Source organism: Stigmatopora argus, chromosome 9, assembly GCF_051989625.1.
Source record: "Stigmatopora argus isolate UIUO_Sarg chromosome 9, RoL_Sarg_1.0, whole genome shotgun sequence".
NCBI lineage: Eukaryota > Metazoa > Chordata > Actinopteri > Syngnathiformes > Syngnathidae > Stigmatopora > Stigmatopora argus.
The window spans coordinates 18,823,197-18,845,646 of NC_135395.1; the positions used below are offsets into that span (position 1 = coordinate 18,823,197).

The 22,450-nt window shown below is 44.7% G+C and overlaps 1 protein-coding gene and 1 long non-coding RNA gene across 2 annotated transcripts in view; one reads left to right on the plus strand and one right to left on the minus strand.

Moving 5' to 3' along the window:
• Nucleotides 1–48: 48 nt before the first annotated feature.
• Nucleotides 49–21,439, minus strand: LOC144081973 (uncharacterized). Its single transcript, XR_013303078.1, has 3 exons — nt 21,076–21,439; nt 3,830–3,912; nt 49–134 (listed from the first exon to the last, which is right to left on the minus strand). It is a non-coding gene; the product is annotated as an uncharacterized LOC144081973 (long non-coding RNA).
• Nucleotides 4,770–22,450, plus strand: part of spock1 (SPARC (osteonectin), cwcv and kazal like domains proteoglycan 1) — a 32,882-nt gene continuing 15,201 nt past the window's right edge. The window contains exons 1-3 of the mRNA XM_077608589.1: nt 4,770–4,892; nt 5,244–5,417; nt 19,867–19,912. Of these exons, the coding sequence (XP_077464715.1) occupies nt 4,887–4,892; nt 5,244–5,417; nt 19,867–19,912 (226 nt within the window). The 5' untranslated portion in view covers nt 4,770–4,886. The remainder of the gene's footprint in view (nt 4,893–5,243; nt 5,418–19,866; nt 19,913–22,450) is intronic.

A 22,450-nucleotide genomic window follows, 5' to 3' on the forward strand; every position in this document is an offset into this window, starting at 1 on the left:
CTGAATCTAGCAAGAAAATTGAGCTGCAGGTCATTTTTTAACCTGCAACGACGTCTCCATTTGGAATAATAAGCCTGTACAAAGGTGTATTCTTGCTCCATTCTAGTTTTTAAAGTCTTCACTCGCTTTCGTTTCTGGAAAAAAAACATATTTAACATCATGGTGCTTTCAGGTTGTACAGTGTTCTTTTGTTTTTTTCAAGTTGTAAACATGCCTATCATTTAGCCCTACTTTGAAATGAATGGAATTATCAACACTTTGCAGCCCATGCGTGGATTTTTGGGGGGGGGGGAGATAAACGATGTCCCCAATAAATGTAAGTGAGGCAAGAATACGGAGGATCTAAGCCGGCGCCCCAGGTAGGCTTTATCGCTGCCTCCAAATCTGGCTAATCCATAGATAATTCATGGAGCAGAACAAATCCTCCGAGACCAGACGCCGCTCTTCACTCTGCCAGCTATTATTTATTTTCTCTTTATGTATGTCAAGCATTGCTTTCCTTTTATTGTTTTTTTACTGTACCCAACAACAGCGGGAACAAATGCAAATAGAGCTTGATTAAATCCGTCTTTTTAACATGCAACAATCTTGTTTGTATTATCTGGTTTCAAATCAGTCTTACAGTTTGGAGGGAAAGACCCCTTTTCAAGACCACTTGTTAAATTCCCAGGCTAGCAAGTGACAAGTTACAGTATATAAAAAAGAAAGACGCTATCATTTTTGAAGGTCGACAATTGGTTCCTTTGTGCCGATTTGATAGGACTTCATTTTTTTATATTCATAGGGCATAATAGAAATGTGTTCGAGGTCAATATTAATAGTAATGTCCATTTTACCACAAAGGCAATCTTTTTAAGTTCTTCTATTCAATGTTGACTTTTTTTGAAAGGTTGAATGCCGTGTTTATATATATATATATATATATATATATATATATATATATATATATATATATATATATATATATATATATATATATATATATATATATATATATATATATACTATGGGAAGCAGAACCAATGAGTTCCTCCCTTTTGGGACCCACGGAGGGATGAATAAGCCGACGTTTAGGAGAGTAGATACGCTACCGCAGAGGTCATTTATTCATGTGAGCTTTTGAGGAAAGGGAGGCTAGTTGAGAGTTCCAAAAAAATAACAAATAATGCCTTGAAAGGCAATGTCTGAAAAACAAACGATAACAATTTGTTTAAAGGAAATGACAGGGGAGACTGTGCACAGCAAGAGGTAACAGAAAATGGAAAAGGAAAGATCCACCAAGGTATTGTTTGGACAGGGCGTCAATAAATCTTGACAGGGAAATAAAAAAGAACAGAGAGAGAGAGAGAAGATAATTGTTTTTGGTGTTGGCCAAGCGCTTGCTTACACCACCTGCAGAGGATTCTTGCTATAAAAAAATCCATTTTTAATGTTGTTTGAAGGACTTTCCACATATAGAAATCCTTCATTCAGTCATTTGCCGAGTCACTCGTCCTCTGGAATGTCGAGGGGGTGCTGGAGTCTATCCGAGGAGGCGGGGGCTGTGGGTTGCCAGTCCATCGCAGGGCACAACAAGACAAGCAACCATTGGTGTACAATTAGCCTAGCGTGCATGTTTTTGGGCGGAGTGGGAGGAAACCAGAGCACCCGGAGAAAACCCACCCACGCACACACGCACGCATGCAAGCCCCTGGGCCAGGATGGAAGTGAGAACCGTGCCGTCTCGCATATCAAAGTACGATAGCGCATGTTGCCGAAGCCCAAAGCTGGCTATCTGCCATTTTGAGACGTTATGACATTAGTATGATTATGAATATGCAAAGAGTAGCCGTAGCAGAATATCAATCCGAGACACGGGAGCGCAGGCAAGTGAATTTCCTGTGTGCTGCAGCCGTATGCTGCAGGGCTCAAGCGTGATTTGGCAACAAAACGCCTCTCCTGCATTCGGACTTGGACTTTATTTCTTGGTCTTTTTCTGCAAAATGCATATTAACGTCATAACATCCCTTCTTTCTGCCTCTTTTCATGGATTTTCTGTCTTGATCTGAAATTCTTGCTTGATTTGCATCCCTATTTCATGTGAATATTTATAAATGTTTGGAATTGTGGGTTGCGCCAGCACCCCTCGCGATCCTTGCCAGGAGAAACGGAACAGAAAATTAGAGTGTATGCTGAATGTAATGTTATTATGGGAGTATTATTAACAAGGGAGTGTGGTCTGAATGTTAAATGCCCTCATTCTGCAATATTTAATCTTTTTTTATGAAGTACGCGAGGAATTTGTTTGGAGATTGGCTGCCATGATGGAGTGTCCGTCATGAATTGTTCAGCGATTATTCTGACCCGCGGTGGGAAGAAGATACACACGGACGGAGAAAAGTCTTTTTAATTGGCTGTCAGTGCCTGTCAGTGTCTGATGTTTGACGGAAAGACTGATTTATTTCTGGGCTACAAAAAATAAAAAAAAGATGATGACGGACGGCATCATGAATACGTTTATTCACAGTCTTGCGGCAGAAATGTCGATTAACGACGGCGTCCAAACCTTTTCCTCCTGGGCCCGCGTTCAAGGGTTAACTTGAAATCCATCCACTTCAATTTGTTAAACTAACCATTGGGATCCAGTAAAAAAAAAAGAGAAGTCAGATTGAAGCAACAAATTGTCAGGTTTCTTTTTGGTCTATTTTTTTTCCTCCCCCTCTGTGTGGCTTGTCCTTCCATTAAAATTCACCTGCGGCGATCTGGCCGGCCTCCCAGCCAATCCCCGCCTTTCGGGTCACCCACCTGTCGCCCGCCGGTTGTCTCGTCTAGCTAGGCCAGTCCACTTACTAAACCCTGTCTTTGTCACGGTCGTGCCCTTGCCGTCCCCAGATAGACTTGGGAGTCCAGACTCGGGCAAGGGCAAACTTTGGAGGAAGTACTGGCTTTCTGGTCCATATTTACAGCCGGCCCGCGGGGAGGCCTCGGCGCTTTCACCCTGCACGGCACGACATTTGGCTGGCGTCCTCTGCAAACAGGCCATCGCTCTCAGGGGAGCGTCTCCTTGGGCCATTCCATCCCGGCGCTTTATTATGGCCTTCTCTTCGGCGCTATTTCAACAAACGCTCGCTAAGATCACCCGCCAAATGCCAACGGCGGAATATGTTACTCCGGTATTTTGGCTGCCTTTCCGGAGACAGACGTCCCTCCGCGGACGGACGGACGCCTCATTGTTGTTTATATCGGAGCGTGGCTTTAATAGCTTCCCGGCCCGTTGCCACATTCCGCCTTTTGACTCATCAAGTATGGGTTCCCGAACCAAAGGGAAGCTTGCGGACTTTGTCAGTGAGAAATTGCCGTGTTTGCATGCCACAGATTGCTCCCTGTCTGCACCATTTGCTTGCATCATTACACCTCAAAGCGGGATGAATTTCCCGACTGTCGAGACGCCGTCGTGTTTGACGAAATGACACATGGCGCCAGCTAGGCAAATATGGCGTGGCGGTATTTATTGACATGATATGACACCAACACTGGATTCCACTTTTTCACTGCCTATGCCGAATGCTTTCCGAAAAAAAAACGACGTCAGCTTGGCAGAAAACGTCGAGTGTGAGCTTTAATGAGATAAGCCATCGTACACAAGTGCTTGCGCACCAAAATGGGTCCATTAAACAAACCCCCTCCTCCAGCTTTAGCATGTGGAAGAAAGTCGCCAGCAGACAGTTTCCCATCACGCCTGTGTCAGCAACCACAGCAAATCCAAGCGTGTGAAAGACAGACCAAGTGTTGCGAGATCCCCGCAGAGAGTCGTCTCAGAGAGCTACAGATTAAATATTTAAAAACATACCCCAATAATGAGTGCCCCAGTTTCTTGGCTGTGCTACCATTTGGCTTTGGTCGTGACAGGCGATGGTGTCGCTGGCCGTGGTCCTGAAGCAGAGAGGAAAAAAGGCAGTCAGAGGTTTCACATAATTAGCTGAGGGACAACGTGCTTGACTAATTTGAAATTTGTGTCTGGACATCCATAGCAGCACGGCTCGCAAATCCTGTCAACGTTTTGGGGCGAACATGGAAGAAGAATTAAAAAAAAAAATCCTGCCACTGAAAAATCGATGCCATGCATACTGAGGGGGAGAATGAGAGTAACAAGGACTCCACTGCCCCCATTTGTGATTCTTTTTATAAAAAAAGGAAAAATGAAGGATGCTAGTAAAAGATGGGTTATTAATAGGAAAAAAAGGAAGTTCTTTAACATTAAACTTTCTGTATTCTGATGAGATCGTGATGACGCAGACATATGGTAGTAGTACAGATCTTTTTATACTACTTGCTGATATGACACAGTGGGTTGGTGTGCAAAATGTAAAGCTGAGTATTTTACATTTTGGAGGACGTTTGATTTGGCTTGATATTTCGTAACTTGAATTATTTTTGTATCTTAGAAAAAAAATATCCATCAAGGCTTTTCGTATCCTGAAAATGTAGTATGTAGAAGCATTTGTAAGTAGAACTACCACTATAGTATATACGTATCGCTCTCACTGGATATATGTGTGGAATCATTGTAAGTGCTTCCCAAAGCAAGAGGCTATGTCTTGAATACATTTGCTTTTCACCTTGATGAATGGGTTTTGCCCATAAATGAGTCGCTACGCCCCTTGCTTGACTCAGCTAAGGAGAGAAGAGAGATAGCGGAATAGAGAGAGAGAGAGAGGAGAAGAGAGGAGAGGAGGCGGGGATTTTTTTTGGGGGGGGGGAAGCTTCAGCAAGTCCACTCGCGCAAGCCCGCCCGCCCGCCCGCAGTCAGTCAGTCTCAGAGGTGGTCGCTCACACTGGAGTGCTCGCAACTCGGACTTACTGGATCCCCAGCAGGGCACGGATTGTGACACCCCCCGAACGTACGCATGCCGGTGAGTGACGCACTTTTGCTCTTCTCTTACTATTGTACACTCGACAGTAAACAGCCGCACGTTGTTTGACTCGAGGGTTGGAAGAAAATGTCGAGGGGGAAAAAAGAGAACCCCCCTCTTTGTTTTCTCAAATCATAATAAACTAGTAAAGCTGCAAGACCACAAGTCCCCGAATTGTGGCCATCCAAATGCCACATGAGCCATTTTCCAACATCGCTCGGCCAATCCGCTTCTATTTTCCACCGTGCCGTTTGCATCGATCGATGGCCGTCTAAAGCGGATCCCGGTTCCAAGGCTCCCCCCCTTTTCACTCGGGTTTGATGCTCTTTTCTCGTCCGCTTGGGCTTTCAGAGGATGCTCTTCTCGCTGCTCCCCGTCGTGGCTCTGATGCTGAGCGCGCAGTCCGCAGTGTCCGGCACCATCACCGGCACCAGCACCGCGGCCGACAACGACGACATCGACAGACGAGCGACTCCCGCGGGTCAGCAGCACTCCAAGGACAGATCCTGGAACCGATACAGAGACGTGAGTTTCCGTGGCCGAGCCGCTAAATCCAGCCAAAAGCCATTACTAGAGGGTTGTGCATCACTGACTCGCATGTCCTGCGGACCCACGCAGTAAACACCCTGTGGCTGATAACTTCTTTATGTGGCTTGAGTTAAGACTTTTGAAGCATCAAGGGACTTGGCTTGGTACTTTTGCGCTTTGACGCTTTGTTCGGAGTGCTGGCAAGACCGCCCCATATCAGATATATACTAGACTTCTATTTGTGTCCAAGACCATGACATGTTTTTGTAGGTTTTGTGTGTGTGTGGGTCTTTATAACAGGGAGTTGGCATTCTTTTATTTATACATCAGCCTTCAAACCAGGTGTGGAACTGGCATACAGAATATTCATTGGTTTATTTCCACTACTGCTTATCTTTGAGAACTTTCCTGTTCACGTCTTCTATTCGGTCAATGGAAGGCTCGTAGTCAGGGGTGTCAACCTCACCTTAGATTGCATGTGGGCTGGACTTTTTTTTGGCCAAAAAAAGGGAACTTGCTGATTGCCATAGACATCACTGAAAGATGAGAATCAGAAATCTACCATTGTCGTCAATGGCAGGCAATGAGTCCCTTCCTTGTCATTTTAGGGGACTTGCAGGTCACTTCTTGTAACTTTTGGAACATGCACTATTGGTTTGGGAGGAATTTCGTGCTTGCTTTCTATTTTTTTTTCTTTCTGCTGATTTGGGGGTATTTCCAGATGACCTCCTTATGAGTTTGGGGCATTTTAAGGTTTCTTGTTCACTCAATGACGGTGCTGTTTTTTTCACTGCAGTGTCCGAAAGAATGAATGTGACTGCGGATAGAAAATGGACTCACTATTGCAGCTGCGAATTGCAGGAATTCACCAAATTTTGCTTCCACGGCCCCCATGTGGAAAATATCCGAGCATTTGAAGAAGGTTGATTCTGTATGAATAAGCTACAAAGCGGAAGAAGGATGCGAGCCGGATGGGAAAGCGGGCCGAGGCTTTGACAGCCCCGCTCTAGCTAACTAACTAACGAACGAATAGCACGCCTTTCTGTAATAATAATGGAGAAGCTTTTCCGTCTTAGCAGCTGCTGCAATCCCGGGCCGGAGCGCAGCGATGAGTGGCATTATTATGCACGAGGTTCCGCCGTGAAGCAAACGCGCGCTGGCTGCAAGCGTCTACCCAGGGGACTTCAACAAAGAGTCACATAACTTTGGCCTTATTAGAGCCTGCCTTACTCATCCTACCGAGCTGTGACGTGGCAAAGAAAATGGGCCTTTTGCACCTGCGCTGCGTGCTTGCCGATTTAAATGTTCTACTCGGTCATTATCTGCAGAGGGCATAATTAGAGCAGGTACAAATGATGGCAGACACCTTTTGGTTTCACGGCTCCGCGCATTTGAAATGTGCTTACTCGATGTCGCATTCTCTGTCCTCCGCCTCATAGAAAACGGCCATCGCGGTAGGGACGCAAACTAAGGTGCAGAAACGACTTGCTTGTTTCAATGCTCTCTTTGTTTGATGTCTGCGAGACCAGCTCGCGTCATAACAAGCTTGTTGTCTAGGATGAGACGGCTGTGGAATTTGCTGACACGCCGCATCGGCTGGCGTGTGCGAGCGAGGCTGAGCTGGTCTAATTTTTCTCTCTCGCCCAATCCCGCACACGTGCCTCAGCTTGGTCGCCGTGTCGTGCCTTGGGGATTCTTTCACGTTTAAATTCATCCAATTCATTCAATTTAAATTGAAATTTTTCACATTTCAACAAAAATTTAAAAACTGGCCACGTTTGGACTAATTGGCAACATTTTGCTTCTTGCACCGCCAAAGGGAATGTGGTCCCATTAGTATGCAATACTTAGCTGGACCAGGTTTTGTTGAAGCTTTGCTGTTCAGCCTTCATCAGCACATTTTCAAGACGTGTCTGGTCCAAAAGTGATTCGACAAATTCCTGAAACTAGTGAACCCTCTCACTGTATAGAATTTCAAAATAAACGGACTAAATGCCCATAGAAGAAGCTTGAATTGTGCTCACATGCTGTTGCACTTTTTACATTTACCACTTGATGGTGTCCTGTGAACTGTGCCTCATTCTGGTTAATTGCCCAACTGCAAAATGTGATTAAAACAGCGCTTTTGTGTTGATTTTTCAACCCAACTTACTGGAGTTTGTGGCCTAGTCACGTCCAATCTATGGAATTGACTAAAGTAGCCTCCTGGGAGCGACTTTAATTGTTATTCTCGGCCCTATCCACGTGTTTGCCCATGCTTTACAGCAGGGGGGCAGCTGAAAGAATCCGATTATTGGAAGTGAGCAGTCACCTTCAGAAACGCATCCCCTCTGAGGAAATACTTCCCGGGCAGTGCCCCCCTGTATTTCTTATAATGAAGCCAAGACTGGGCTGAACAGCTGTCGCTCTTTCTTATCGCCAAGCCATGTTGTCCCCCGTTTCCTGTTCTTTTTCTTTAGGCCGCTTCCATTTTTCCGCACTGGCTTCATCTTCATCTCCACTCTGGGCCGGCTCTTTCGCCGTCTCCGGTTTTATACTCCACTAATTCCAAATGAAAGAGTGCCCTTCAAAATAAACCCCCTCTCCGCACTTGCCTTAGAGACCACTCGTGCCCACCCCCCCTCCCTCCTGGCTGGCGTGCCTCCTCCAGCTATTGATTGTAAACCAGAAATTGCAGATCCAATCTTCGGAGGGCAAACGACTAAATATTGCACGGCGGCCGCGTTTTACGGCCCGCCCCGGCCTGCCCGTGTCTCTCCGACTGCCGTCTGTGCGTGCGTTTCACCGCACCCATGTAAAAAGCCAGCCCCACCCTCACCCCCACTCGCCGCCTCAGGCTCCGGAGTATTGATCGATAAATTAGAGAGCTGGCTAATCCTGCCGAGCGCCACAGTGTCATCAATAAGTGCATGAGATGCAACAATGCAAAAAGAGAATGTGGGATGAGATAGCAATATGTCGATGGTCATCTACCATTAGCCTTACTGCAGTCGTACCTCTTAATTCATTCATCGAGTAGAGCCACATTTTACATGTAAATTCTCCATTTCTTCCACGGTTCTCAACGTACCTGCAATTAAACCCTTGAAAATGATCCAAGTGGACCCGTTTTGTTTGAAATATGTGAGAAACACACACAAAAGATAAGAAAAGGATTGAATTAAGCCATTAAAATGAACAACAAGCATATTCTATTGTTGTTCAAGTGGCGAGTGCAACTAACAAAACACACGCATCCAAAAACACACAACTTCACGATTTAAACCCAACATTTCAAAATAACGTAATTTTCCTTGAACCCCAATTTTTTTTTTTAAAGAATAAAGTTGCAAAGTCTAAAACCGGAATGTTTGGTAAGTAGATCTCATGATATCTTTTCGATATATTGTCACCCTCCTAATTTAGACGTTTTTTGCAAGAGCATCGTTCAGTTCGACTCGCATTGGACTAACGGGGTGCAACCAATCACGGGCCTTCTACTCAGCTTTTTCAAACTTGTCTCCTTTGGATCAATGCGGAAAATGTTCCTCTCCGTGTCGTGTGGCGCTCCGTCTTTGATGTTTACGGTCTGGAGAAGCGTGTCGGATAGAATTGGTCATTATCAAACTCCCCTCCTCCCCCCCGAGAACACGGATACGCTGACTGTTTGTGTGCGCCCGGCTGTGTGGGTGTGAAGGATGGCTTGTCGTCGTCAATAATTCAGGGCTTTCCCGCCACCGCCGCTCGCTTCCGCGGCTTTTCGGAGCGAGAGGAAAAGGAGAAGGGCGGCCGATGGACGCAAACATCTCCCATTCTTGCCTTCCTGACGTTGTCATTTGGCAAACGGTACGTCCCTCGTGCACACTTTGTGTTTTGGTGGACAAACTGTTGGCTTTCTTCGTGAACTGGAAATGATGGTTGAGCCCCGTGGGCTTCTTGTGAATACTGCATGAAAAGTGCATGGAACTTTGTGAGAGAGTGTTGGCAGGTCAACCTTTTGCCCTCTGGGTTGTGTACTTAAAGTGGATTAGCTTGAGGAGAACGGCAACATTGCAGCATATTTTCTTTTCCCTAAAATTCCCCCTGGAAAAAAAATAAGCCGTTTTTGTTTTCTACCTTCCTGCGGTGAAAATGTCTGCAGACCTGCACACTAAGACCAACATTTTTTCTGTTTCGGTCTCGAGTAGAGTATGAATTATTTTGGCTCGGAAGATTCTCGTGGGAAGGGAGTCCAAATTTTATCCATCTCGCGAATGGGATGGAACGGGGATCAAAAACAACGGGGAGCGGCAACACACAAATAGAAAACAACCTAGAGAACCGAGGCCTCCATTCACGTACAGTGGTGCCTCTTCTTACGAATGTGCATAACCCTATTTGTGGAATAACCCATACGGAAAACGACTGAAACGCGTAAAAGATTCAAACGACCTCCCGTAGCAACCAGTATTTAAATTTGAATGACTTGCTCTCTAATCAGCTATTCTTATTTGATAGGTTGATTATTAATACACTTTAATCAATCACTGAGACATCTTTAACATACTCTGGCTACAACTTGCAAGGAAAATCACTCCCAACTCGCCTTCGTCCAAGAGGATTCTGAAGAAACGGTATCCTCCTCTGTCCATTTAGTCGCGCCATACTCAAAACATTTAATGTAATCTGATTCAAACAATTGCATAAGCTAACCGAATAACACCATTAAGCTCAAAAAACAACTGCCACAACAATCTCATATTAGATCGAAACCAAAAACACCTGCGTAAGATTTTGCACAAGTAAGCATACAATGTGACCCGAGCGGATCAGAAACCGAAACAACTGCGTAAGAATTTGCACGAATAAGCATATAATTTCTTTATAAAGGTAAACAGAGCGACCGTATTTTTAAACAATAATGTGATGATCGCCATCTGCCGGAATCCAAGTCAAAGCAATTTAAGAGTCCCTTGTAGATCTTCGTTGCCAACTCAGATCAACAGTCTCGGCCTGGAACAAGGTATCCTGTTCAGTCAATAGTCCTGAAAACAATTAACTGGCCTCGAAAGCAACTGTGGGGGGAAAGTGTCCTCGAGCTTACTCGGTCCCAACATAAAGCACAAGTTAATTTATAGCATTACCTATTAAAATGCTTAATGAACATATAGTAACATCCCAGAATAAACCCAACAGTAGGGTAGACGGAGCGGTCCTGACCCGACAACCCGCAAAATGTGTGCTCCAAAGCCCTCTTTGGTCAAGTAGTATTCTGTGGCCGTTTGCCAGGCAATTCCTTTCTCCCTGACAGCAGAACGGCTGGGTGATTGAGCAGTAGACACTGGAAGAATAACCAAGCCAAACGACCGACGCTGTCTCCGGAATGAGAAAAGGGATATCGATTAGGAGAACGTCAGTCTCGGCCAGACGGGGAGGAAAGATGAATCCGGATGGTGCTGGAAAAATGAACCCATGAAGGCGACACACGGCTCGTTTGACGGTTTTAACTGATCGGGAGCCGAGTCCGCTGCAGCCTTTGTCGTGTTTTCCTCAGCCTGTATTTGTGTTTATCAGCATGTTGGAGAGGAAATATAGCTCTTGGTTTTTATTCCGTTGTTCAACAAAGAAAGAGTTCATTCCAAGAAATAACAAGTGTGGACTGCAAGTGGCTATTTTTCCTCCCCTCGTGTTGGCCACTCTTTTTCATGTACTCTGCGTCCATAGGACAGAGTAGGTGAAGTTCCCATAATGGCTTGTCACGGCTGTAAAGAGGTTTATGTTTGCGCTGGCTGGCGCAACCTTGGAGACGGCGTTCCCAAGCGGGCGCAGTGTCGTTTGTGACAAACACGTTATTCCATTGTGTACTCCGCACAATACTCGGCAGTCTCGCCGTCGAAACGCAGTGGCAAAGTCAAGATGTTTGTTAATCCGAGTACAAAGCACTTGGAAAGATTGTATACGGCGGGAAGGGCGGTAAATGCTAATGTATTCTTAATGACGTTCCTTTGCGAGGTCATTCGGAATAATACAAAGCTGCAAATACTGCCATACCAATAATTCAATATTTTGCGCCGTACGTCTAGCAAAATCGGAGCTCCGTGATTGTTGACTTCTGTATTGTCCGTTTGCACATGGGTAGCTTTTGTTGTCAAATCCTGGGCCTTTGTCTTCTTCAACCTACGTATAGTCGGGAGCTTTTGTCTAATCGGTCATCCTGTACTCCCGCTCATGTCTTTTTTTTTTGGTATTTCCGAAATAACCCTGACATTTACCTTGAGCAAAAGATCGCATCACACTCCCCAAACGCGCTTTGCAATATGAAACCCAAGAGATCTATCTATGGCCTCGTGTAAAGGCATTTACGAGGATGACGAATGCCATGGCGAGGGCCGGGAAATGGCTCTGGCAAAAAGGTGTACGCAGATCAAGAAGTTCAGATCGAATATACGCAGGTTGGGAGAAGGAAGGAGAAGGAAGGACTGGCTTTTTAAGGATGGCAAGAATGACAGCCGTGGTATTTCCGTCACGTGCCAAGCGCGAGCAAAGTCATTAGAGATCGAAATGAAGCATCGGCACTCCGACAAAACAACGGCGGTGTTGAGCCTCAAACTGAATGCCAATCAACAGCGACGTGCGCAGCTGCTGATGAATAGTCATTAAACGGCGGCTGACACAATGAGGATCGTCTGATGACGGAATTTCTACCGTGGTCTTTGGGAATCATTTCAACGCGTTTCTGTGTTTGTTAACTGCACAATACTTTGTGTATCCACACTACTAAGGCTTGTGGTTATGCAAAATTAAATGGACATCTCTATGTGAAAGAAAGAAACCAGTGAAATACTACAAAGTCTATTTGAATTTTTGTGGTGTCGAGAGGTCAAAATACAAATAGGAAAAGTAAGGTATTAGTTTCCCCATCAGGTCATAGAAATATTATGGCTTGCTCTAGCTCTGATTTTCCATATTTGCAAAAAGTATTTGTTATTTTGATGTATTTTCTGATGAGGTCATCGGGGTCCTTTGGATGTGCCTGTGATAGCGGGAGAAATAGCTGCTGCGTTTCTGTGCGGGCGGGCGGGTCTCGTCTTTCTATTCTTAGGCACAATGTGAAGCGTGCCGACGCAGATGTTTGTCCACGTTTGGAGACGGCTCCGACCGTTCAGGGCGATTGAGAGGAAAGCTCGCCATTGGATGTCTAAGACACGCTGTCATGACTTCATTTTGAATTGAACCTTTGTTAAACCGTATGGTATTTATTGCCCGGTTGGCCTAATATCATGAAAACAATTGTTCGCGCTGCTAATCGGCCCATTCGGAAGCGAGAGTATCAATCTCTGCAATTTTATCATTCTTGGAGGCAAGCTCCTTCTTCACTCCGTGTCAAGCTAACCAAATGTCAACATGAGATTCAAAGTTTTTCCACACTGACTGACTTCTTATTTAGCGTAGACTTTGCCAGAGCAGAACTCCTTCTTAACATCTCAATCCCCGGGAAAAGCTTTTCAGTTCAATGACTGCAAAAGTTGAGGGGAGACGTGTGATGTGGAGTTCTCCTCTGGCTGGCGCAGCGGGATATCAGCATTTTCTTTACTTGAGTGTACCTTTTTTAGCACATTTGCTGTTTCTAACCCAGATTGGATTCATTTGTATGATTGCAACCACCCGTGTCATGTAAATGATCAGCCACGTCCCAGATCCGATCGGAAATACGGCAGAGTCGCGACATTTTCAGAGGATTGGAATTGGGTTAAACATTTTTTTTGATTTGGTAGAAGAAGTGTAGCAACCTCCTCCAATCGACCTTTAGCGCACATGCCCTTGTTGTCACTCCAATTATTCTTGGCGGCGTTTGGAGACTTCTCGTCGGAGTCGCGACGCTCAAGTTTACGAGGAAGACGAATACGATGCGACACTGTGGCCATCTCCATTAAAGTCGCACTGAAAGTCAACAGCCAACTGGCGGTCATCGCGCCCTTTCAAATCCAATGCGCCGGCCAGGCCAGAAGAAATATGACTACCTTAATGCTTCCCCGAGCGGCGCCGCCCTCGACGCCATGGCTGGCTTTTTATAGGATGCGCGATCAGGGATTCTGGTATCACCTCCAAAGTGGAAAACGAAGCTTGGTAGCGGGGGCGCTTTTCCCTGGAGGGCTCATTAAATGGGATTTTTGTTTTTTTGTTACCTCCAAAAACCTGTTCTGCGAATCCCGCTTTCTCACACACGTTTGTCGGCGTGTCGCCATCAAGGTTACCTTGGAAGCTATGATCTATGAAGAGAAAGCGCGGCACCCCAACCGATCGGTGTCGAGATCCCGCAGCTGAAAAATGCTAATCCCCTCATGGACTTGTTAGTCGGCTACAGTTGTTTGTTTGGAGCAAAAGGTGTGGAGAAAAAAAATGAAAAGCCAAAAGGAGAGAATATTTGGATAGAATGAGACGCAAATAGCAATTTCAGCCCGTCATTTCTACTTTGCAAAAGGTACTCCGGTACTTTCCGTTTCTTTTGTTGTTCAAACAAAAGACGTTTTACTTTTAGTGCTGAATGAGGCTTATGAAATCAATTGACACAAATATTACTCTTTAGCTTTTCCAGAAATTGTCGTCTTAAAACGGGGACGCAATGGAATCGTGATCTACGAATTATGATGCCAATCATATCGCCAGACGATACGCAGCCCTAGTCTGGATTGTGACCGGACTTTTGGGCGCCGGAATTTTGGTCACTGGACGTTTGGTCGCCGGACGTTTGGTCGCCGGACGTTTGGTCGCCCGGACCCAAACAACCGGCGACCAAACATCCGGCGACCAAACGTCCGGCGACCAAACATCAGGCGACAAAACAAGGTAAAACAACACGGTCTACGCATCAATAAAAGCCAACAATGGCCCTGAGCAGTTTCACTGAGCGGACGTGTGAGTGTAGAAGAATTTGTATGTACATGCGTTGTCCCTTTAAGAAGCGACATCAGGTCCGTCAGGGTCTCAACAAGTTCTCCAACAAAACACAATAAAAGTACGGGAAATTTGGAGCTTTTCTTTAGCCTAATAATTAATAGGGCATTAAGTATGACTAAATAATAATTCGCAGTTTGTATTTAGGGAATTTGAGCAACAGTTTTAAATGGTAATTATCAATAACCTTCCGGGCGACCAAAAGTCTGGCGACCAAAAGTCCGGCTACCAAACGGCCGAGTTCCAGTCCGGATCGAGACTTGTTAAGAAGGCCATTCCAGGGGAGCCACTTCTTAAATCTGCCACTAATTTATTGGACTTGATCTCCCCGGTGCCTCCTGCTGTCGCTGGCGATCCCGATTCCAGATTTACCTTTACAACTCATTTAGCTGCCTTTTTTTTTTTCTCAACATCAGCACCATTTCCCCGCCTTTTGTCTCGCCGTCTCTGCTACTGAGCAAGCGTTTTTAAAGCCCAAAGGAGTGTTCAAATTACCTCTGGAGGTGAATGATTACACGCGCTACACTCTGCTCACATTAATCAGTTCCAATGCCGCATTGGATAGCAAAACCTCTCCATCCTCTCATTAGCCACTCTTTTTTTGTTTGTTTTTCTACACTACTTGGTAAACTGAAAAAGTTCAGGTCCAAATAATTCCGCGGGATGAATAAAATAATATTTGCGACCTATCCACCAAGATGTAGTGCTCCTTTTATGAGTTTGAAGTACAATGAGCTGGCCTAAGCGTTTTCTCGAAAGAGGACGTACTTATCTACAAGCCGCTAAAAAAATGATTAATATCATGGCGTCGGAAGCGGGATAAAATCATGTTGGTAACTGCAAAAGGACGGACGTAGAAAGATTTTTTTCTCAGGCTCTGGATTGACTGGATGCCATCCCGTTGTCATCCGCTCATCAGCTGTAAATTGACATTTGCTCATTGAAAAAAAATATATTTAGGTACTGTGGACACTAGAATGATTGACAGACGGCTACGGAAATCCTTCCTCGACGGGGCCAACCGTTTTTCTCCCTTTTAAAGACCTTCATGCATGTACTCATCATTTTATCATTCATTCTAATCTTTTCTTTCACCCAATTCGACCATTTTTTCATTTTGACGTTGACTTTACGGAACCTTTTTAATCACCCCGTCAAAGTCCGTCAGTGAACAGATAAGAAGGTGAGTAGAAAATGGCCGATCCCAATAAAAGACGAACCAGAAGGAGCAAGCGGAAAGGGAATTGGAGAGCGGGGGGGGGGGCGTCCAATCGCTTGGAACAGACGTGTGGGGGTGGGGGATTTGGGTTTAATGGGCAACTTCGCTGAGAAGAACAAAATCAGGGAAGAATTAAACAAAGAAGAGCGAGCAGAAAGCATATTTATGCTTTCATCCTCGCCGGCGCTTTGCTCGTTTCCCCGGTGGAGCGCTCGGATAAGAAAGTCTGTTTGATTGGCTTAACTCTTGGCTTGCGGCCACGGCGCCGGCGTCGCGGTGGGGAGCTGGCGGGAGCCCGGGGACGCCGCCGTAAAAACATATTCCAAACATAATTTAAAAATAAATTTAAAAAACCCCACCACTGATGAATATTTGCAAATGTGCGGGGAATATACGAGCATTCTGATGGGCGTGTACGTGCACAAGCCGTATTCGATAATTGTCTGGAGCCGAAACCGGCCACCTGCGGACATCATTCACCCTGAATGGCTTGCCGGCCAATAGCGGGACACCGACGGACAAACACCCAATCACGCACATGCTACTTTTGAAGTGTTGGATTAGAGGAAAGTACCCAGAGATGAGCCACACGTAGCATGCAAACTCCACACGGGAAGGCCGGGAACCTGCCTGGGATTCAAACCTCCATCTCAGAAGTGTGAGGCGCTGGTGCAAACCACCGTGCTGCTAAACTTGATGGACACTGCACTTTTATAGCTGTACCAAAACTTCTCACTCTTTTTTTGCATGCAAAATATGCTCCTTCTATTAAATTGTTCGTCTAACGGACGAGAAAAGAGTAAAAAAAAAGAATATTTTCCAGCACTGACTTTGTATTATTTCTTATAATTTGACAGTTCGGGATTACGAAACTGCCTGGAGAATGCATGCATGGTCAACACTTGAATGCTTTCAAGCGGAGCTCCCGTACGAACGGGGTGCTCTTTTGTGGGGGTTTTGCCCAATTTAATCTTGGCCAAGAAAAACGGCCACTTCAATGGTCGCTCCTGAAAGAAAAAGAAATTGCGGCGTAACCGCGGGCGACGAGTTTGACTGCTCGGCCGTTAGGATTATGACGTACAAAGCCTTCAAAGTCACGCTATTAAATGGCCCAACAAAGTCATGTGCAGAGAATGTCGGCAGTAATGAGTTTCCGCAATAACCGCTCCTTATTAAAGATGATTGTTATGAGTGCTGTGATCTTATAAACCTTTCCGAGTCCTGTCACCTCTAACGCAAATATTTATGAGTCTTGTAAAGAGCCGGTGGACGTGACAGGATTTAAAAGGGGAGATAAAAGAAGGTGCCCAGTCGCTCATTCAGTCTGCTTTCCACGTCTCTCCTTCTCTATACCTCAATCAAATCATCAGGACGGTTCTGGACCGCTTGCTGAGGACTTAATCATTTGCTTCAGGTGTGCTAGAGGGGGGAGATATGGGAAAAACGACGGGTTGGGGACCCCCAGGACCGGACTTGGGCACCCAAGGTGGATAGTGTCCATTCATGATGCAGAAAATTTCAATGAAATATCTGTCCAGTTTGTTTGTTTGTTTGTTTTCCCCAACTGTGCGGCGCAGGTAGACCGAGTGTCGCATCCTGTCAGCGTGATTTATGAAGCCGTTTGGACCTGGAGGCTCAGTGCCTTCATCCCAAAGACAAGCTTGACGTGGGTGGGAGTGGGAGACTTGAGCACAAAAGCTGAAAACGCTCCGTCTACCTGGCTGCCAACTAAATCAGAAAAACTTCATACTAGTCGTTCAATTCCCTCTCCAGAGAGGGATTTTTTTCTTCTTGAAATCAAATTAAAAGCGCACACTGTGACACAAAGGGGCCTGGACTCCACCATGCTGCCAATTAGTCATAATTACAAGGCAGGCGGCCGCTAAATAAAATCAAGCACGTGGAGTTTTACAACCAAGGAGCTCTAATTTCAGACAACAGATGCCAGGCTGCATTTTAAATAGCATTTCAATCGAAGCAGAAATAAAGTCCCTTTCGTGCCCAAATCTTTCAAAGGATTAATGCAAAGTTTGTAGTCGAAAGGAGGATTTCTGCTTGCCAATTCCGCCAACTTCAGGGTCAAAATTTAATAACGGGGGGTTTCGGGAGCCTTGTAGTCACTTCCAAGGTTTTGCGCGAGCGAGATCGCCACTTTATGTTTTTTAGATGGGCGCGTTGAAATATGAATGGGGGTCACAGAGGGAAGGAAAGACCGCCATACTTCAGAAGAGAATTTACAAAACTACAGCGTGAAACTTCTGTTCCGAATGAATGAATGAAGGCCTTTGCGGATTTCATGATATGAAAATTAATGATGGCAACGCAGCTATCAGTAGAAAATTTGAGTTCAGTCGTTGAAATGAGTGGAGAGCCTAAAATGACAACTGTAAGTGTGCCTTTGTCTCATGCGCTATTTGTGATTGATGTTTATTGAATGTCTTGTCCAATATAGTCATATAGAGAAAGGCTAGCCGAGCGATTGTTAGATAAGACTGACCTTTCTTTTCTTTTCTTTTCTCTCTGATCTGCAATCGTTCATAGGAAGCGGAGGTAAGTCAGTTCACCGTCTTTGTAAATTCCTGATCCCATGTTCAATCAAACACGGCTAATCACATTGTAATCACGAGACATTTTTTCCGTTGGCGAGGCGCCCGTCGTTTGAGCGCAAAACGCGTTCGGCTCCTCCCAGGAGAATGTATCCATCATCCCTAATCCCACTGATCATTTTGGTTGTCTCAATATCTTCTGATCATCCGACTTTATTGTAACTTGCTTGTTAACGACATATACTTAAACAATCGCAATCATTTTCACTCGCCTCTCATTGAAATGTTCTTTTCGATAGGCATGAATCATTCATTTGTAATTGTGAGCCTGCGACCTAAAAGCACGAAACGAGGCTAGCGCTGCTGAAGTTGGGAAACTTCAACTAGGTTTCACCTCATTTCCACTTTTTCTTAACTCCTCCATATTTTTGTCTTTCTTCCTCCATGTGTGGAGATAAAGGAAGGCAGAGGCCTTTCTTTTAAAATTCCCTGGGTTTTCTCCGTCCGATTGCCTTTTTCTCAGCGACACGGGGGGACTGGCGCCTTCAGCCGGCTTCCACTTGAAATTCAGACGACATCTCGAGAGCCCCAACGAGCCGCTAAAGATGTCCCAAACATCTTCAGAGCTCTTCAGAACTCAAAATGTCAGCCGGTGCAAATCTAAAAACTCCATAAGATTTCTTTTTTTCCAGTTGAGGCCAATCATGTTCTCCTACTTGTTCAAAATGAGTGAGCGGAGAATGTGTAAAAAAATTAAATTGGACTTATGAAGCCCGTACTTCAATCAAGAAGAAAATGCCTTCAAATAATCATTTCTATTCTGAGTGTTTTGAAAAGCGACTCTATGTAAAAATCAAGAATAACCCTTTCAGTTTCAACTCTTTTCTTTGCATTCAAGATTTTTGACCCTTTTGTTTTTAGCTCCGCAGGGTCTTTCGTTATGCATGTGTATAAGTCAGTGGTGGTCCGTGCATTTTCTCGTAGCGCCTTCAACAAATCAATCCAACCCTCAAAAACTATTTTATTGCTATAAAACCTCTACTTCAGCTACAGCTGCGACACGTAAAAAATAATCAAAAAATCAATGCCCCAAAATGGGGTTAAATCCACTTCCTAGCAGCATTTAATGATTAAATACAAATACTGGAGCTTTTCAGACATTACAACTGGGCCAGGGGGGGGTGATTTTCCCGGGAAAAGACAGCGATGAACGTATCGGCAAACATTGCCCTCTTGTTTAATGCAGCAGAGCCTGCAGAACCGATTGTGAAGGCCTTGAGGCAGATTTCGGACCCTGACAACAAATAATGGCTGAAATGTGATTGGTTAAATGCTTCAAAATGAAAACACATCTGGATTTATTTATTTACATCTACATTTATTCATGTATTTATTTATTAACTTACTTATTACTTATCTATTTATGTCTAAAATGCCTTTCCTATTCCTGCATCCTCACCCTCTTGCTACTGTGACAACGAAATTTCCCGAATACGGGATGAATAAAGTTATCCAATCCAATCCAATCCAAGCAGTGCAACCAGGGAGGAAAACCAATGAAAGGAAGCTAACAGACAATTCGGAATTATTTAATAAGTATTGATGGACAAAATATGATATATGATTCAGATATTTCTTAGGCCAACAGAGAAGGCCTTGAAGGCACTGACGGCCCGCCACTGGTATAAATATATACATATAAAAAGATATGCTGCTTTCTGCTTTGTGAAATGTTAAGTGAAATTCTCGTGTCCTTTTTCTCTTTCAGGATGACTATTTGAAAAGCTGGGCGCCTGCCAGGTCTCTGGACCAAGGTCAGTCAGTCAGTCTTTTGGAAAAATACAACGCATCATTCAAACACCATTTAAAAATGCTTGGTGTTTGCCTTCAACCGTTTGGATTCTTCATGCACATTCTTAGACATTAGAAGGCATTTTTTACACAGAAAAATACAACCATGATAGTCTCTTGGCTATGGAATGAGATGAAATGGAAGGCCGCATTCCAGGGTGTGCAAACTTTTTTTTTCTCCGAAGGCTTCGGTCAAAAATGAAAAGAATGCAAGGCCCACTTGAACTCCGAATGCTTTTATTTGTTGGAAAGACCATCAGAATCGGGTTTAAAAAAGCGAAGGTCTGGTTGGAAAACCTAATTCAAGTATTCATTCATTGACTGCCATTGACGGCCATAAACGTCCCATAGTAGTACTCTATTTTAGCGTCATTATGTGGATGAAAGTAGTTGTTGTGGCTGTCCGTGTGGTATCTACAATTCCATTTTTTTGGTATTGGAATGCTAAAATAGCTTTGTTCCTGGGAGGGAGAAAAAAAGCTGTTTGACAATGCAGACAATTCACAGTTATGTTCCTCAGTCTCCTTTGATTTTCCATTTTTTTTATTTATTTTTTCTCCCCATTCAGCCGCGGCGCTCCAACGGCTCCCTTGCCGCAGAGCTAGCGTGACACGTTGGTCTATTGCCAAGCCTCCTCGGGAGACTAATGGACAGGAGAACTATGAGACGGAAAGTGAATAAAGGAAATCAATGTGACAATTTAGGAACAGTCGGTGCGTGTTTTTTGGTTTTTTTTTTTGGAGGGGACTGCCTTGCTTCTGGTTGAAGTTCATTTTCACCCAGCTGGCGTGGGACTCGTTTCCCTGCCAGCTCGCAGCGTTCAAGTCTTTGTGAGGCGGGCACCATTTGGAAAAGTGCTTATTCTCAACAAAGCCAATTCATCAAAAACGGCGGTGGAGAGCAAAATCGGAAAACGAGGAGTCCAGTTTCTGTATTTTCCGGGTTGGGAGCGTTAAAACCAGCGGTGGTCCGTGAATTTTCTAGCCAAATCAATCCAACCCTCAAAAACTATTTTATGGCTATAAAACCTCTACTGCAGCTACAGCTTGCGACACATAAAAAAATCATCAATAATAACCTCATACAATTGAAATATTATTTAGGAACATAGGCAAATTTTACTCACCAAAAATCCTCTTTACCTGTACACAATATCCATTCTCCTTTCTTTCCTCCTTCTTTTCTATCGCCATCAAAGCGAATGCTGAAATTCGAGCCTATCCTGTCGTATTTCTGGCAAACATTTTTATGTTCCTTACCGGTTGCGACAGGCTTGCTGGCTTTGGAGTTCTCCGACCTTTCTTAATTTTTCTTGAAAAGTCCGTCTTGAAAATGGCTTTAAATCAACACAAACATTTTCCACCAAACCCCTAAAAACGGCACTTTTACTTTTTCCATTCAGCAAAATGCTGAGCTCCTCCGTTCAAGAATTCAAAGAGTGTAGTGTAACCACTCTCCTTTTAGTTTAGCATTCCATTTTGTTAAGCATACAAACTATCTGCTTCCTTCCACCTGTGGACGGTTCTTCGCAATCAAGTGTTTCCATGGCGACGCATCCGTGACCTGTTTGCTGGCACCAGATTGCCAGATTGGTTCCCAGTAAATGTTATGCTACGACTAAAAGAAGAAAAAAACGGCCTCCCTGTTCCGGAAACAAAACTGTTTGAAAGAACACTCCGATCGGCCGAGATTAAACGTCATAGTGATATTCCGTTTGCAGAATTCACCAAATACATCAAAGTTTTAGCGGGCAATCTGTTGTACCATCCCAATTTATTCTTGAATGTGGCGCAGTTCATTTCGACTACTAAAGCAAATTAGAAATGGATTCTTTGCTGTTTCCATGACGGCGAGTGGATCAGGTGTGTTAACAATGTGAACAATCTACCGAGGGGAAAAAAAAGATACAGCGCTGTAAGAAATTAATTTACTCCACAAGTGGTTTCATAATTTGTATTTTTCACAAGTAGAGAAACACACCACTTGATGACTTAAAATGAGGAATTGAACACTCTGTTGGAGGCCAAAAGGACAAAAGACATCTACTTTAATTGCACTGGAAAAGCGCCATGTTGCAACCCTATAATGACGAATGATGGTCAAAAGGAGGCAAAAAGCGGCATCTTTTTTACTCCATCGCGTCGGCATTGCGCGCAGATTTTTCCTCCGATGCCGGCCACGTGGACGATAGGTTCGCGAGAAGAGTCCTTGGCAGAAGATAGCGACGGCGCCGTGAACCCGACAAATGGCCAAATCAGTATTCGAGGCCACACCGTCTTTTCATATCAGCTCGCCCGACAGATTTGGGAGGTTGTGATTGCGACGCGTTCTCCAGGAACGGGAGTCAAAGGGAGGATTGTAAAAAAAAGCTGCCGGCCGGCTGGCTATTATCGCAACCCGTGCAGAACGGCAGAGGGGAGTCAAAATGGCGCCCAGAGACTTCTTCAGGGTACAATAGAGACAAACCGGGGGCGGGGGACTTGCTTTCAAAACATTACAAA